Below are 14,213 nucleotides of genomic sequence, written 5' to 3' on the forward strand. Positions count from 1 at the left end.
CGCCTCCCCGTTACAAAATTTGCTCCGCCACCCCGTTACAAAATCGCTCCGCCACCCTGTTACCAAATCTGCTCCGCCACCCCGTTACCAAAACTGCTCCGCCACCCTGTTACCAAATCTGCTCCGCCACCCTGTTACAAAACTGCTCCGCCACCCCGTTACCAAAACTGCTCCGCCACCCTGTTACCAAAACTGCTCCGCCACCCCGTTACCAAAACTGCTTCGCCACCCCGTTACCGTTACCAAAACTGCTCCGCCTCCCCGTTACCAAAACTGCTCCGCCTCCCCGTTACAAAATTTGCTCCGCCACCCCGTTACAAAATCGCTCCGCCACCCTGTTACCAAATCTGCTCCGCCACCCCGTTACCAAAACTGCTCCGCCACCCTGTTACCAAATCTGCTCCGCCACCCCGTTACCAAAACTGCTCCGCCACCCCGTTACCAAAACTGCTCCGCCACCCCGTTACCAAAACTGCTCCGCCACCCCGTTACCAAAACTGCTCCGCCACCCCCGTTACCAAAACTGCTCCGCCACCCCGTTACCAAAACTGCTCCGCCACCCAGTTACCAAAACTGCTCCGCCACCCCGTTACCAAAACTGCTCCGCCACCCCGTTACCAAAACTGCTTCGCCACCCCGTTACCGTTACCAAAACTGCTCCGCCTCCCCGTTACCAAAACTGCTCCGCCTCCCCGTTACAAAATTTGCTCCGCCACCCCGTTACAAAATCGCTCCGCCACCCTGTTACCAAATCTGCTCCGCCACCCCGTTACCAAAACTGCTCCGCCACCCTGTTACCAAATCTGCTCCGCCACCCCGTTACCAAAACTGCTCCGCCACCCCGTTACCAAAACTGCTCCGCCACCCCGTTACCAAAACTGCTCCGCCACCCCGTTACCAAAACTGCTCCGCCACCCCGTTACCAAAACTGCTCCGCCACCCCCGTTACCAAAACTGCTCCGCCACCCCGTTACCAAAACTGCTCCGCCACCCAGTTACCAAAACTGCTCCGCCACCCAGTTACCAAAACTGCTCCGCCACCCCGTTACCAAAACTGCTCCGGCACCCCGTTACCAAAACTGCTCCGGCACCCAGTTACCAAAACTGCTCCGCCACCCCGTTACCAAAACTGCTCCGCCACCCAGTTACCAAAACTGCTCCGCCACCCAGTTACCAAAACTGCTCCGCCACCCAGTTACCAAAACTGCTCCGCCACCCAGTTACCAAAACTGCTCCGCTACCCCGTTACCGTTACCAAAACTGCTCCGCCACCCCGTTACCAAAACTGCTTCGCCACCCCGTTACCGTTACCAAAACTGCTCCGCCACCCAGTTAACAAACCTTGTTCTCGTCCTACATGTGCTGTGCACAGTTGTCCTTTATTTGTCTGACATGGAAAATAAACTTTCAGTTGTACGTTGTATGTGTAATAATGATAACTGTGGTTCTGTGTGGTTCATTTGCCCAGAGCATGCAGAAGCAGCAGCAGCTGCAGCACCAGCAGTTCCAGCGGCAAATGGAGGAAAAGCTGGAGCTCCTGCAGAAGCAGCAGATGCTCTTCCAGCCGCCCGGCGACCTGCTGCCCGACGCAGACTTCCTGGAGGTGGCTCGAACCCGCACGGAGAGCTCCAACCACAGCACCCCCAACGGCACACCGCGGGCCTCCAACCACTCCAACCTCTCCATCTCTGAACTGGGGAGCTCTGCCACCGAGCACGAGGATGGAGGTGAGATTAAAGACACTGGTCTTCTTTATTGGTTATATTTTGATTGTAATTGTAAAAAATATAAAGATACAATTGAGAAAACAAAGCAGAAATATGAAAAAGCACTCTCTTTAACGTCCTCTCTAAAACTTTTAAGACTCTGCTTCCAGTTCATTTGTCACTTTCGGTGAGACTAAACACCTTGATGTTACTTTAAGACTAATAAAAATTAGCTTAAATCAATTAATTTTCAAGTAAAATGGCCAGCAATTATTGTCCAATACTGATATAATTCTGATGATATAATATCATTGTGCATCCCTAGTCATGACAACTCTATTTGTTTGGACGATATACTGTCCCAAAAATAATTGTGATTTGTTACGATGTTGTTGTAGAGGTGGGGATTGTAACAATATCTTAAATTGGTTGTTTTGATAAATGCTAAACATCTTTATTATCCTATTTATTGGCATTTTAAGACTTTATTTTAGCACTAGCACAAAACTTAAAATCTTTTAAAATGAATTATAGCATAATAATGCAAAAACAGTGAACTGTTAATTATTATGAAAGTTCCTTGTTGGAAGTTGGAAGGGAAGTATTAATATCCTGCATTAGTAAAACATGAATATAAATGCTAATTTCATTTATTTGGCTCTACTTGGTAGGATAAACTGAAATTGAAAATTTTGAGGTCAGCAAAATGTATTAAGGTCATGTACGTCTGTTGTACAGTAAGTTGATATTGTAAATATTGTGATTGGCCTAACGTGGGCTTAACATTAGGTCTAACCTTAGATCCCCAGGTTGCTCAGACTTGAAGAGAGTAAGGGTCATGCTAGCGCAATTGTGATTGGCCAGGAGTATGCTGATGTAAACTTTACCCACTTTTAGACTCACCTATTCTATAATTAGAGACAATATGGGTGAAAGAAGCAGATATTTAATAGATTCTTTAAAACATTTCATCAAACATTATTTTTTATAACCTAGATAAGACAGAAAACTCAGCTTGATCCATTTCTTTTCTGATTATCTGACTTTTTTTTTTTTTTTTTTTTTTTTTTTTTTTTACAGAGGACGACTCCAGCGTTGTTCGGGTCGGAAACATCACTTTCAAACCAAAGAACGTTTTGGGACACGGTGCTGAAGGGACTATTGTGTACAGGTAAGGTACATTTATTCTAGATTAGGGCTCTTCTGGGTGGTAATTATTTGTGCTAAATGTGATCTGTTATCTGTGTCAGGGGTCAGTTCGATAACAGACCAGTGGCGGTGAAGAGAATCCTCCCAGAATGCTTCAGTTTTGCTGATAGGGAGGTGCAGCTCTTGCGTGAGTCAGACGAGCATCCCAACGTCATCCGCTACTTCTGTACCGAGCGGGACCGGCAGTTCCAGTACATCGCCATCGAGCTGTGCAATGCTACGCTGCAGGAGGTAAAGGACACACTGTGTAAAACCCTCAAACTGTGCGCATCAGTTAGATCAAGTCATATATAGAACACCTAATTTGTCATTTTTATAGACCTGTATTTAAGCAAGAATGCACTCAAGGTTTGTGCTGTAATGTGTAATATTGGCACTGCTGTGCTGCGGTCGTAGGCACGAGCGCTATTATACCAAAGTTACATTATTGCTGCTTATTGAAAGATTTAGATTTAAAGAGGACAAGGAAATGGTTAAAATAGTTCCATTGCTGTTCTGTTTGTAGCTGCGCTGTAAGCACTGCATTGTTGCTAGGTTAGCGTGGTAACCTAGAATTTTCAAAACTTGCATTAATGATGTTCATGGTGTACAGATCCTTGTAGGTAATTGCTTGATAAGTGCATGTTTAAACTTTAAAGTACCCTATTTTTGTTGCACTATAAGGCTCATTTAAGACCTTAGTATGGAACAGGGATGGTGCCATATTTTCCTTCTAATTCAGCTGGTCTTAAAAAAAAAAACGTTCTTTTAAAGTCAAACGAGTGCTGGATGTTAATCTACACAGATTTCTCTCCTGAAAACCTTCAATGTTTATTTGGCTGATTTAAGCACTTCCATTTCTTTACAGTATGCGTAGATTTCCAGATTTCCACTAAGGCTGGGTGCAGCAGCATTACTAATAGTGGCTAAGCGCTATTTGGTTCATCCCACGGTACAGTCCGATATACTCACCTCTGAACGGTGAAGGAGCTAGTGGTTAGCAGTTAGTGCGGTTAGCAGGTAATGCTAATGCTGCTCTAGCAGTGCTAGCCGGGTTAGCAGAAGACCACAGACTGATAATACTCAGCTCAGAACATCTAATGCTAATGCTGCTTCAGTCTTAGTGCTGGAGAAACTTTACTGAAACTCCTTTATAAATCTGTACTTCAGTGGAGTGGCTTTACTGCTCCTTAATACCTGACTGGTAGAATTTATACATAAGGAGCACCGGATTATAAGGAGCTCTGATGATATTTTGGAAAAATAAAGGATTTTAAGTGAACCTTCTCACCAAGTGTCCTCATATGGGGACATTACATTTCTGCTTCTCTGCTCCAAGATACTTAATTTTTTAAAACATTGACCCTTTGGCCTCAAATTGAGACACTGTCCATACCGTTTAGTGGTCACAACATGACTGACCAAGTGGCGGGAAGCCCAGTCAAAGGTTTTTACAGCCATTCCAGATAGAAACATGGGCCAGGTAAAAATTTTCCTCCACTTTTATGTTTGAAATTAGTTTATTTTATTTTTTTAGAAAGCTAACATTTAGTTGTTGCACTAATTTTGTACTTCTGATCCCAAATGGAAAGGGTCTTTTTTAAATGTTAAAATAAACCACCGTCCCCACATGAGGACACTGTTTTTTTTTTGTTTAGTTTTTTTTTGGGGGGGGGGGGGGGGGATTACTTCTGTACAAGGACAAAGTTTAGTTTTTCTACTTTTTTGCTCATTGTAATCCCAAATAGCTAGGAGAAAGTAAAAAATGTCAGGCATATGTCCAGGTCTCAGGAGGTTATAGTGTAAAAAATACGGTATATTGATAATTGTGAAGATGTTTTGAGTCTGAATTAATCCTCTGTGTGTGTTTTTTGTCAGTATGTGGAGCAGAAGGATTTTAATCGGCATGGTCTGGAGCCAGTGACTCTTCTGCAGCAAACCATGTCTGGACTAGCACATCTCCATTCTCTCAATATAGGTACAAAACTCAATACAGAACTAAAACTATCATATGTGATTTAAAATGACAAAAATTTAGATTCTGCAGTCCTAAAACTCTTTTTCCGTATTTTTTTCTTTTTAGTTCACAGAGACCTGAAGCCGCACAACATCCTGGTGTCCATGCCGAATGCTCACGGGCGCGTGCGGGCCATGATCTCGGACTTCGGGCTGTGTAAGAAGCTGGCGGTGGGCAGACACAGCTTCAGCAGGAGGTCTGGAGTTCCAGGTACTGAGGGCTGGATCGCTCCTGAAGTTCTCAGTGAGGATGTGAAGCACAACCCGGTGAGTGATGGCTGTCCTTTCAGTGCCATATCTAGGATTTTTCTAGGGTCCAAAATAGTCAGTCATATTTATTTTACTAGTACAATCCTGTTCAAACACTGTATGAATGTAATTATTGAGTTTAATCAATACGAAAAAGTGTATGTTGCAAATTTAGAACAGAACAAAATCTATCAAATATACAGCTCTGGGGGAAAAAATAGAAGACCACTTATAAATGATGCGTTTCTTTGATTTTACCAAATTGAAAACCTCTGGAATATAATCAAGAGGAAGATGGATGATCACAAACCATCAAACCACCAAACTGAACTGCTTGAATTTCTGCACCAGGAGTAAAGCAGCATAAAGTTATCCAAAAGCAGTGTGTAAGACTGGTGGAGGAGAACATGATGCCGAGATGCATGAAAAAAACTGTAATTAAAAAGCAGGGTTATTCCACCAAATATTGATTTCTGAACTTTATGAATATGAACTTGTTTTCTTTGCAATATTTGAGGTCTGAAAGCTCTGCATCTTTTTTTTTATTTGAGCCATTTCTGTAAATAAATGCTCTTAATGGCAATATTTTTATTTGTTTTTTTGCAATTTGGGAGAAATGTTGTCTGTAGTTTATAGAATAAAACAACAATGTTCATTTTACTCAAACATAAACCTATAAATAGCAAAATCAGAGAAACTGATTCAGAAACTGAAGTGCTCTCTTTGTTAATATTTGTAGTTATTTATAAATGATTTGCTTTTGGAATTTCATTTGCTTCTGCTTATTTTTTTTGCTTCTATATGAATATAATCTGATTGCAGATTTTATATTTTTGTGGTAATATTTAAAATAAATTAAAATATTAAAAAAAAAAAACTTTCTCATATATAACATGAGAAAATCCAGTGGACTGAATTAAGTTGTGAATATTGTGTACCATTTCAATGCTATTATTCCCCAAAAATACAGATACACTGTTTAATATGACTAAATCACTGTATTATTGTCTCTCTTTCCATCACAGACCTGCAAAGTGGACATCTTCTCTGCTGGCTGTGTCTTTTACTACGTGGTGTCTCAGGGAAGTCACCCGTTCGGAAAGTCTCTCCAGCGTCAGGCCAACATCCTCACAGGATCCTATTCTTTAGCCCTGCTGCAGCCAGACAAGCACGGTACCTGAGAGAAACCAGCCTCGCTTCTTATTATAAACAGAGTCTAATCTGTTTGTGTATTAGTTGACAATTTGATGTTTTATATTGTATTTTGCAGAAGACGTCGTAGCCGTGAACCTGATAGAGCAGATGCTGAGTGTGGAATCAGAGAAAAGACCATCAGCTGAAAGAGTTCTCAAACACCCGTTCTTCTGGACACTGGAGAAAGAGCTGCAGTTCTTCCAGGTAAAACCAGACACACCTTCTTCTCTACAGTCTGGATAAACCAGTTTAATTTAATCCCACAATAGAATACAGAGCGAACAAAGAGGTCTTTTACTTGTTACCAGCTTGCAGAGCTCAGATTTCAAAAAGCAGTACAGATATATAGATATCTGACAGTTACCATATTTTTTTTACTATAAAATGTGTTAGATTATAAGGGGCATTAAGTAACACTAGTAAGGAACAGGGGTGTCGCCATGTTTTCCTTATAATTCAGCAAGTCTCCCACTTCTATGTGACTAGACTTGTAAATATAAGCTAAATAAACAAAACTGTTAAAAAAAAAAAAAAAAAAAAAAAAAACATTTTTGGATTATTAGCCCTATCCATTTGATTATAGCGCCCCCACGTGGAGTAATGAAGCAGTAACTTTAGTACTTTAGCATTTTTCCCACTATAATGCTTTTACACTAATAAGCAACACTAGTAAGGAACAGGGGCGTCACCACGTTTTCCTTCTAATTCAGCAAAGTAAAGTTAAGCTAGGCTAAACACCCAAAACTGTAATTCTTAAAAAAAATAATATTAATAATTCTCATTTAAAGTCAAACGGTTCCTCCTACGCTGCTTGGTTTTAACATGGTAAACATGCAGACTACGGTCTGGTATACTGACCCCTGAACAGCAAAAAAGCTAGCCCTTAGCATGATAAGCTAATGGTTAGGTAATGCTTATGCTGCTCCAGCAGTGCTAGCTGGGGTTAGCAGCAGGCTACAGGCCAATAATAGTCACCACTGAAGGGCGAAAGGACTAGCAATTAGCACAATATATATAAGCTAAATAAACAAAACTGTAATTAAAGTAAAATGAGCGCTGGATGTTAATCTACACAGATTTCACTCCTAAAAACTGTTTATTGGTGTGAGTGAAGTGCTACTGTTTATTAACAGTAAGCTTAAATTTCCAGATTTTCACTAAGGCTGGGTGCAGCAGCATTAGTATTAGCAGCTAGCTTTGATTAGCGCTAGTAAATGCTGCCAGACAGCACTACACTGAGGAAATCAGAGTGTTCCGGTTAGCCAGGGTGATATTAGCTCGCAGTTTATCCCACATAGCTTGTTTTAACACGGTAAACATGCAGACTCTAGACCAGGGGTGTCCAAACTTTTTTTTGTTGGGGGTCAGAAGGAGAAATATATTTGAAGTCACGGGCCACAGACTCTATAATAAAACAAATAATGAAATATAGCACTTTAAATAATAAATTTTCCTGATTATTTCATTTACACACCATTTTACTTGACTTACTATCTTTATCTTTGACAGTGTTGTGTAAACTAAGATTTTTCAAATTGTTGTTTAATTTCATCTCTTAATATAAAACTCCTTAATTACGGCAACTTTTAGACGCTTTGGCCCGTTTCTCTGCGCTAGAAATGCACACTCTCTCCGCTTTTAGACTCTTTTGCCCCGTTTTTCTGCACTAGAAATGCGCACCCTCTCCGCTTTTAGACTCTTTGGCCCCGTTTTTCTGCGCTAGAAATGCGCACTCTCTCCGCTTTTAGACTCTTTTGCCCCGTTTTTCTGCACTAGAAATGCGCACCCTCTCCGCTTTTAGACTCTTTTGCCCGTTTTTCTGCGCTAGAACTGTGCACTCTCTCCACTTTTAGACTCTTTGGCGAGTTTTTCTGCACTAGAAATGCACACCCTCTCCGCTTTTAGACTCTTTGGCCCGTTTCTGACACCTAGCGTTCAAACTTTGAATCTCACATTATAAAAACCTGCTTAACAGCGGGCTAACTTTCATTCTATTTCTAAAATACCTCGCGGGCCGCTCCAAAAAAGGAAACGGGCCGCGAATGACCCGCGGGCCGTAGTTTGGACACCCCTGCTCTAGACCCATATACTCACCTCTGAACATGGTTGGTGGGTAACGCTAATGCTTCTCCAGCAGTGCTAGCCGGGGTTCGCAGAAGGCTACAGGCCAATAATACTCGCACTGAACGGCGAAAGGACTAGTGCTTAGCATGGTTAGCGGCTAATGCTAATACTGCTCCATATTAATAAATAAGTACCAAGTAGTCCTGCACCAAGAAAATATAAATACTGAAGAGAAGAAGAAAAGGATGATTGTTTAATAACTGCATTGCACAACTCTGAATTGCAATAGACTCCCAACTTTAGTAAGTGTGGTAATAAATAGTAAATTATTCTGATTTATCATGTAACGCTGATCTTTCCTTCAGGACGTGAGCGACAGAATAGAGAAGGAGCCGTTGGATGGGCCGATTGTGAGGCAGCTGGAGAGAGGAGGACGGGCTGTGGTTAAAGGAGACTGGAGGGAACATATCACAGTGCCTCTACAGACAGGTGAGGGTTAAATACAGGATTTAACATGTTCTTATATGGTTACGACAGATGAAACCATGCTCATTATGTATTGTGTAATTGTGTACATAATTCCATGATCTTAATAGGTGTGTTTCTGCTCAGGCTGCTAATATGTTTATTGGAGGATTTGCTGTGATAATAGCATGTGGTGTTTGTTTGTTCGTTTCAGATCTACGCAAATTTCGCTCCTACAAAGGAGGGTCTGTTCGAGATCTGCTGCGTGCCATGAGAAACAAGGTAATGGAGTGTCATGTGAATTAGAGTTTGTTTTAAAACTGTTAAATTATGTTTTAACATTATACATTATCGTTACGTGGCATAAAAAATATTGATATTTTTATTAAAACACAGGTGCTCTAAACTTTCTAAAGCCCTATCCAGGCAGAATTAGTTAATTTTCTCTTTTATGGGGGTCCTCTGTGATTTTATACCCGTCCGGAACGACCATGTACGTGTTTTTCTCAGATGTCCTCTGAGAGAACAAAATTACAGGCTGAATTATCTACTGTTTTTCTCTGAACGCACATCTGAGTTTCATCTCCTCATGTTTAAACAAAAAAACAAAAACAAACAAACAAACAAAAAAAAAAAAAGCTATTTGTCCACTACCGCGCACCGTAATTACACTTTGGGCATGGAGATCAACTTAAAACACAACAGTGAGTGGAAATGGAGGAGCTACTGAACGCGATGTCATGTGACCGAGAAAAAAACCCCCACAAACTCACTGGTTCTCCTGTTTTTTCAATTGCAGTCCGGATGCACGAGTTTTATCACTGAGTAGAAGTATAAAATATTTTTTCACACACGTCCCCCGTAATTCCGTCCGCATAGGGCTTAAGACTGGATTACTTAAGTTACTGCTTCGTTACTCCATTAAATAGGATTAATAAACCTGCAGTGAAGAATATTGGTTGTTAAATTCTGTGAAACTGAAACACCAATAAATCATTATGTCTGGTATTTGATTATTTCTGAGTATTTTATCCGCTTCAGCAACAGCAAAGACAATCAAAAACTTTAGAATGAAGGAACTGGCACTCATCAGGACTGTTGCACAGAATAATTTCATCAAAGTTGCCAGCCTAAGAAATCGCAAATTAACAGATTATTAGATAAGAAGTGTTATTTAGTAGCTTGTGAGGTGTTATCTTGTAAGTCAAGTTTTTCCTTTTTTTCTGCTTTTTCCTCACAGAAGCACCATTACAGGGAATTACCGCAGGAAGTCCAGGAGACATTGGGCTCCATCCCGGACGACTTCGTCTCCTACTTCACCTCCCGCTTCCCTCACCTGCTGCTGCACACACACCTGGCCATGCGCCTGTGCGCCCAGGAGCGCCTGTTCCTGCCCTACTACCACAGCTCTGAACTGATCTGCAGGACTGTTCACTCACAGCCTGAGCCCAAACCTCCTGAGATACAGGAACCATCTCCATCCACACAGCCGGCGAATCCGAATCCAGCAAACCTGGACTGCCCTTTAATATCGGATCAAAATGAACCGTCCAGATCTGCTGCAGAGTCTTCTACAGAGCTACCTGCACAGCTACCTGCACAGCTACCTGCACAGCTTCCTGCTCCACCTGTGGAACCCAGACAGGAGGACGTCGCTCTGTAATCCGTCTCGACTGCAGAAACATCTCTGAGACACATTCACATTCCAGCGTTTGGCCTCCATGAGGTGGCGTGGTCCGAGCCTGCAGTGCTCGGCCGTGTCTCCACAGGAGCCACCGCCCCTCGTCCCTTCCTAAGTGCCTTATTTCTTATTATTTCTTAATATTTTTAACTATTTTAGACACAAAAGCTCTTTTCAGAGCTGCCTGGTGATTCCTGGTGAAGCTGGGCTGTGGAGGATGCCTGAATTCGAATCACTATTTTGAATCGAATTAATATTATTAATATTATTATTTTTTAGTTTTTTGTTATTCTTTTCGCCCTTATTTTATACAAAGGACATTTTTTAAAAAAGTATCGTAAAGGCTGAGTACTGTGATGCTCACGTGTGTCTGTGTAAAGCAAGCAAAGCAAGGACTAATTTTGTTATAAAAAGACTTGAAGTGGTCGAGAGTAATTCTACTGTGCAATGTCTCCGTGCGTGATGCGTGATATTTGATACGTGATACTCGGTGGAAACAGCTCACCGTCGAGTATATATGTATATATATATTTTTTAACGTGTTTTGATGGGTGATAATCAGTCCGTGTGGCCGCCGTGCCTTTTTAAATCTCACTGTGCTCTGTGTGGCTTGGCTGTGAGGTCAGGTTGTGAGGTTATCGTTAGCCTGTCGCTATGCTGCTGTTGGCTCTTGGCTGCTGTTGAATCCAATGGGAGTTTTTTTTTTTTTTTTTTTTTTAATGTCGTGGGAAATTTCAAGCAAATCAAGTTTATCGGTTTTTTTTAGCTCATTTAAAGTTGATATTTCTGATGAATGAATGAATGAATGTGTGTGTTTAATTTAAAGGCAGATTCTATTCAGAGACTCTTTTAAAGATAAACTGATAAAACTCCTGCATCTGAACTGCAATTGAAAAAACAGGAGGACCAGTGAGGGTTTTTTTTAGGTTTTCTCGGTCACATGACATTGCGTTCAGTAGCTCCTCCATTTCCACTCACTGTTGTGTTTACAGTACGTGGATCTCCATGGAAACGGAGCGCGCCCAAAGTGTAATTACGGTGCGTGGCAGTGGACAAATATCTATTTTATTAAACGCGAGGAAACGAAACTTAGAGATGTGCGTCCGGACGGGATTAAAATTACAGGAGGAGCACGGAAAGAGTTCAGAGAAAAACAGTAGAGAATTCAGCCTGTAATTTTTTATCTCAGAGGACATCTGAGAAAACACGTACATGGTCGTTCTGGACAGGAATAAAATCACCGGATAGATCTTAAGTCGTGCCTATGCCGTAGCCCATGCTGTAGCCTTATGCCGGGTTAACAATACACGATTTAAACCCAGTTTTTTAGTCGCCAATAGTTTGTTGTTTATTACCGACAAAAACCTCTACTCTGAGGGAAATCGGGAAGTCGCAAAGTGATCACCTGGCCAATATCTTGCATGCTAAACATCTGATCCAGTCTGAGACTGTGAATCAGTGAGATTATGGAGAAAGATAAAGAGAAAACCACATGTCCAACCCGATTCAGAATCTTTTGCATGACCAGAGCCATTTATGAAAAGTCTGACCACTTTCTGTTAAACTCTAGAGGGCGCTCTCGAGTGAGTCTTCTATGAATGGGGTAAAATGAAGCTAAAAACTCTTGACTTTACTCAGTTGCTCCATATGAACCCATTCAGTTTAGACTCACTTTAAGTGCGTATTCTCCTCTATAGAGATTCTCTAGCATGGACATCGCTAGTTCTAGTGTGCGTTTAGTTCTGCCTTGTTTTTCTCGTGATAAATGTGTTTTAGAGAGCAGCCAGGTGAGTTGTCGATATCCCACAGCGAGATATGCCATAAACAACCAAGAACTGCTCAACTAAGTAAAGAAAATAAAGCAATGACTTTAAGAAATGAAGATCAGTCAGTCTGAAAGTCGATTTTAAGAACTTTGAAAAGTATCCTCAAGTGCAGTCGCAAAAAAGACAGTCAAAAACGTTATAATGATGGAACTGGCACTCATCAGGAACGACCAAAGGACCTTATGTGTTCCTTCATAGTCTAAATAACTTCACTATTAATTTATTATGTAGGAAAAATGTAAAAAAAACTACAGCATTGAATGAGAGTGTGTGTTAAGCAAGCGTCTGCCGATACATGTAAGATAAATGACGAATGGAAAAGCATGGTGTGTAATTTTTTTTTTTTTTTTTTTTTTTTTTAGGATAAAAAGACTTGCCCTACAGACATGTCCCCTCTTTTCTGCTAACACTATTGATTACATTTGAGCACATATTAACATTTTCTCAACATTTTCAATGCATTAATGAGAAAATATTCATACATTAAATTGTCACTCTATATGTAGTGTCATGTTCTTAACGGATCATTTTATAATTTTATAATTTATTTTGTTTTTTCTTTTCCCATAAATGAGCGTAACTTGACCTTTTGTACAAGCTGCTACTGTACAATGCCAAAATGCAAAAATAAAGCATTACAGTCTCTGATCTGCCTCTGATTTTGAATAGGGGTCTGGTTTATTCAAGCTGTAAAGGGATCTTAGGATTTTCTTACCAAGTCTGATGATTTGCATTAAAGGAGAAATCCGGTGTGCAATGGACGTAGGGTGTTGTACAACATAACAAGTACAAACTAATAGAAATACATCACTTTTTGCAGATGCTCCCAACAGTTTTCACATTGTTATCTGTTCTGCTAAACACTGGTCAGTTGTGGTTGCGTTTTGCTGCTGCTGAAACCGAGTGTCTCCTGCTGATGATAGACAGTGTTTTCTAAAATGGGTCATGTCTGATCAGTTTTATGGTGTGTGTTGTAGCTACACCACATGATAGGCATGTATCGATCTCTGAAGATCAGGATACTCCTCTGTTCCCCTGAGTCTTCCCTCTATGATCTCTATAAGATTGTAGAAATTTGTTTTACTTCTGTTTTTTTACTAATCATTAATATTAGTTGGAATATGGGAGGGAACTCCTATACTAGCATGAAGTGCTGTAAGATTTTGCATTCTCCAAACCATCACTGATTGGTGGAAACTTCACGCACTAGACATCGAGCAGTTTGGACTGTGTGTCTCTCCACTCTTCCTCCAGACTCTGCTCCCTTGATTTACTTTAAATGAAATGTAAAATTTACTGATGATCAGTGATGGTTTGTTTGGAGAGACATGTCTGTCATCTGCTGGTGTTGATCCACTGTGTTTAATTATCAAGTCTAATGAAAATCTTACAGCACTTCATATCTTACAGCTTCCCTCTGCTGAGAAAAAAAAAAAACTTTTATGGAGCTGCGGATTTCATTTTCCAGCAGGACTTGGCACAATGCACACACTGCCAAAAGTACCAGTTGGTCTTGTATAATGTTCAAATTTTCTGAGACGCTGATTTTTGGGTTTTCATTGGCTGTAAGCTTCATAATCATAGATTAACTTTTCAGTTTCAGACAGGAAGAACATGGAAACTCCATACAGGTAGGGACTTGAACCCAGGACCCCATCACTGGGAGGCAGATGAGAACATTCTTTCAGTGCATTATTTTTTTCTTTGCAATTTGATCATTGGCTTGCACACTTGTTCATTGGCTAGTACACTTGTTCATTGGCTCGCACACTTGTTCATTGGCTAGTACACTTGTTCATTGGCTGGTAAATTTGTTTGAAAACC

General features: G+C 40.9%; 1 protein-coding gene across 1 annotated transcript in view; it reads left to right on the top strand.

The window, feature by feature from the left end:
* Positions 1–13,037, top strand: part of LOC103042039 (serine/threonine-protein kinase/endoribonuclease IRE1-like) — a 49,896-nt gene extending 36,859 nt beyond the window's left edge. The window contains exons 13-22 of the mRNA XM_022671406.2: positions 1,469–1,727; positions 2,787–2,877; positions 2,957–3,146; positions 4,773–4,872; positions 4,978–5,177; positions 6,185–6,332; positions 6,430–6,557; positions 8,783–8,906; positions 9,097–9,164; positions 10,123–13,037. Coding sequence (XP_022527127.2) covers positions 1,469–1,727; positions 2,787–2,877; positions 2,957–3,146; positions 4,773–4,872; positions 4,978–5,177; positions 6,185–6,332; positions 6,430–6,557; positions 8,783–8,906; positions 9,097–9,164; positions 10,123–10,545 — 1,731 coding nt within the window. The 3' untranslated portion in view covers positions 10,546–13,037. The remainder of the gene's footprint in view (positions 1–1,468; positions 1,728–2,786; positions 2,878–2,956; positions 3,147–4,772; positions 4,873–4,977; positions 5,178–6,184; positions 6,333–6,429; positions 6,558–8,782; positions 8,907–9,096; positions 9,165–10,122) is intronic.
* The last annotated feature ends 1,176 nt before the right edge of the window (positions 13,038–14,213 follow it).

The sequence above is a fragment of the Astyanax mexicanus genome, chromosome 19 (assembly GCF_023375975.1).
Source record: "Astyanax mexicanus isolate ESR-SI-001 chromosome 19, AstMex3_surface, whole genome shotgun sequence".
NCBI lineage: Eukaryota > Metazoa > Chordata > Actinopteri > Characiformes > Acestrorhamphidae > Astyanax > Astyanax mexicanus.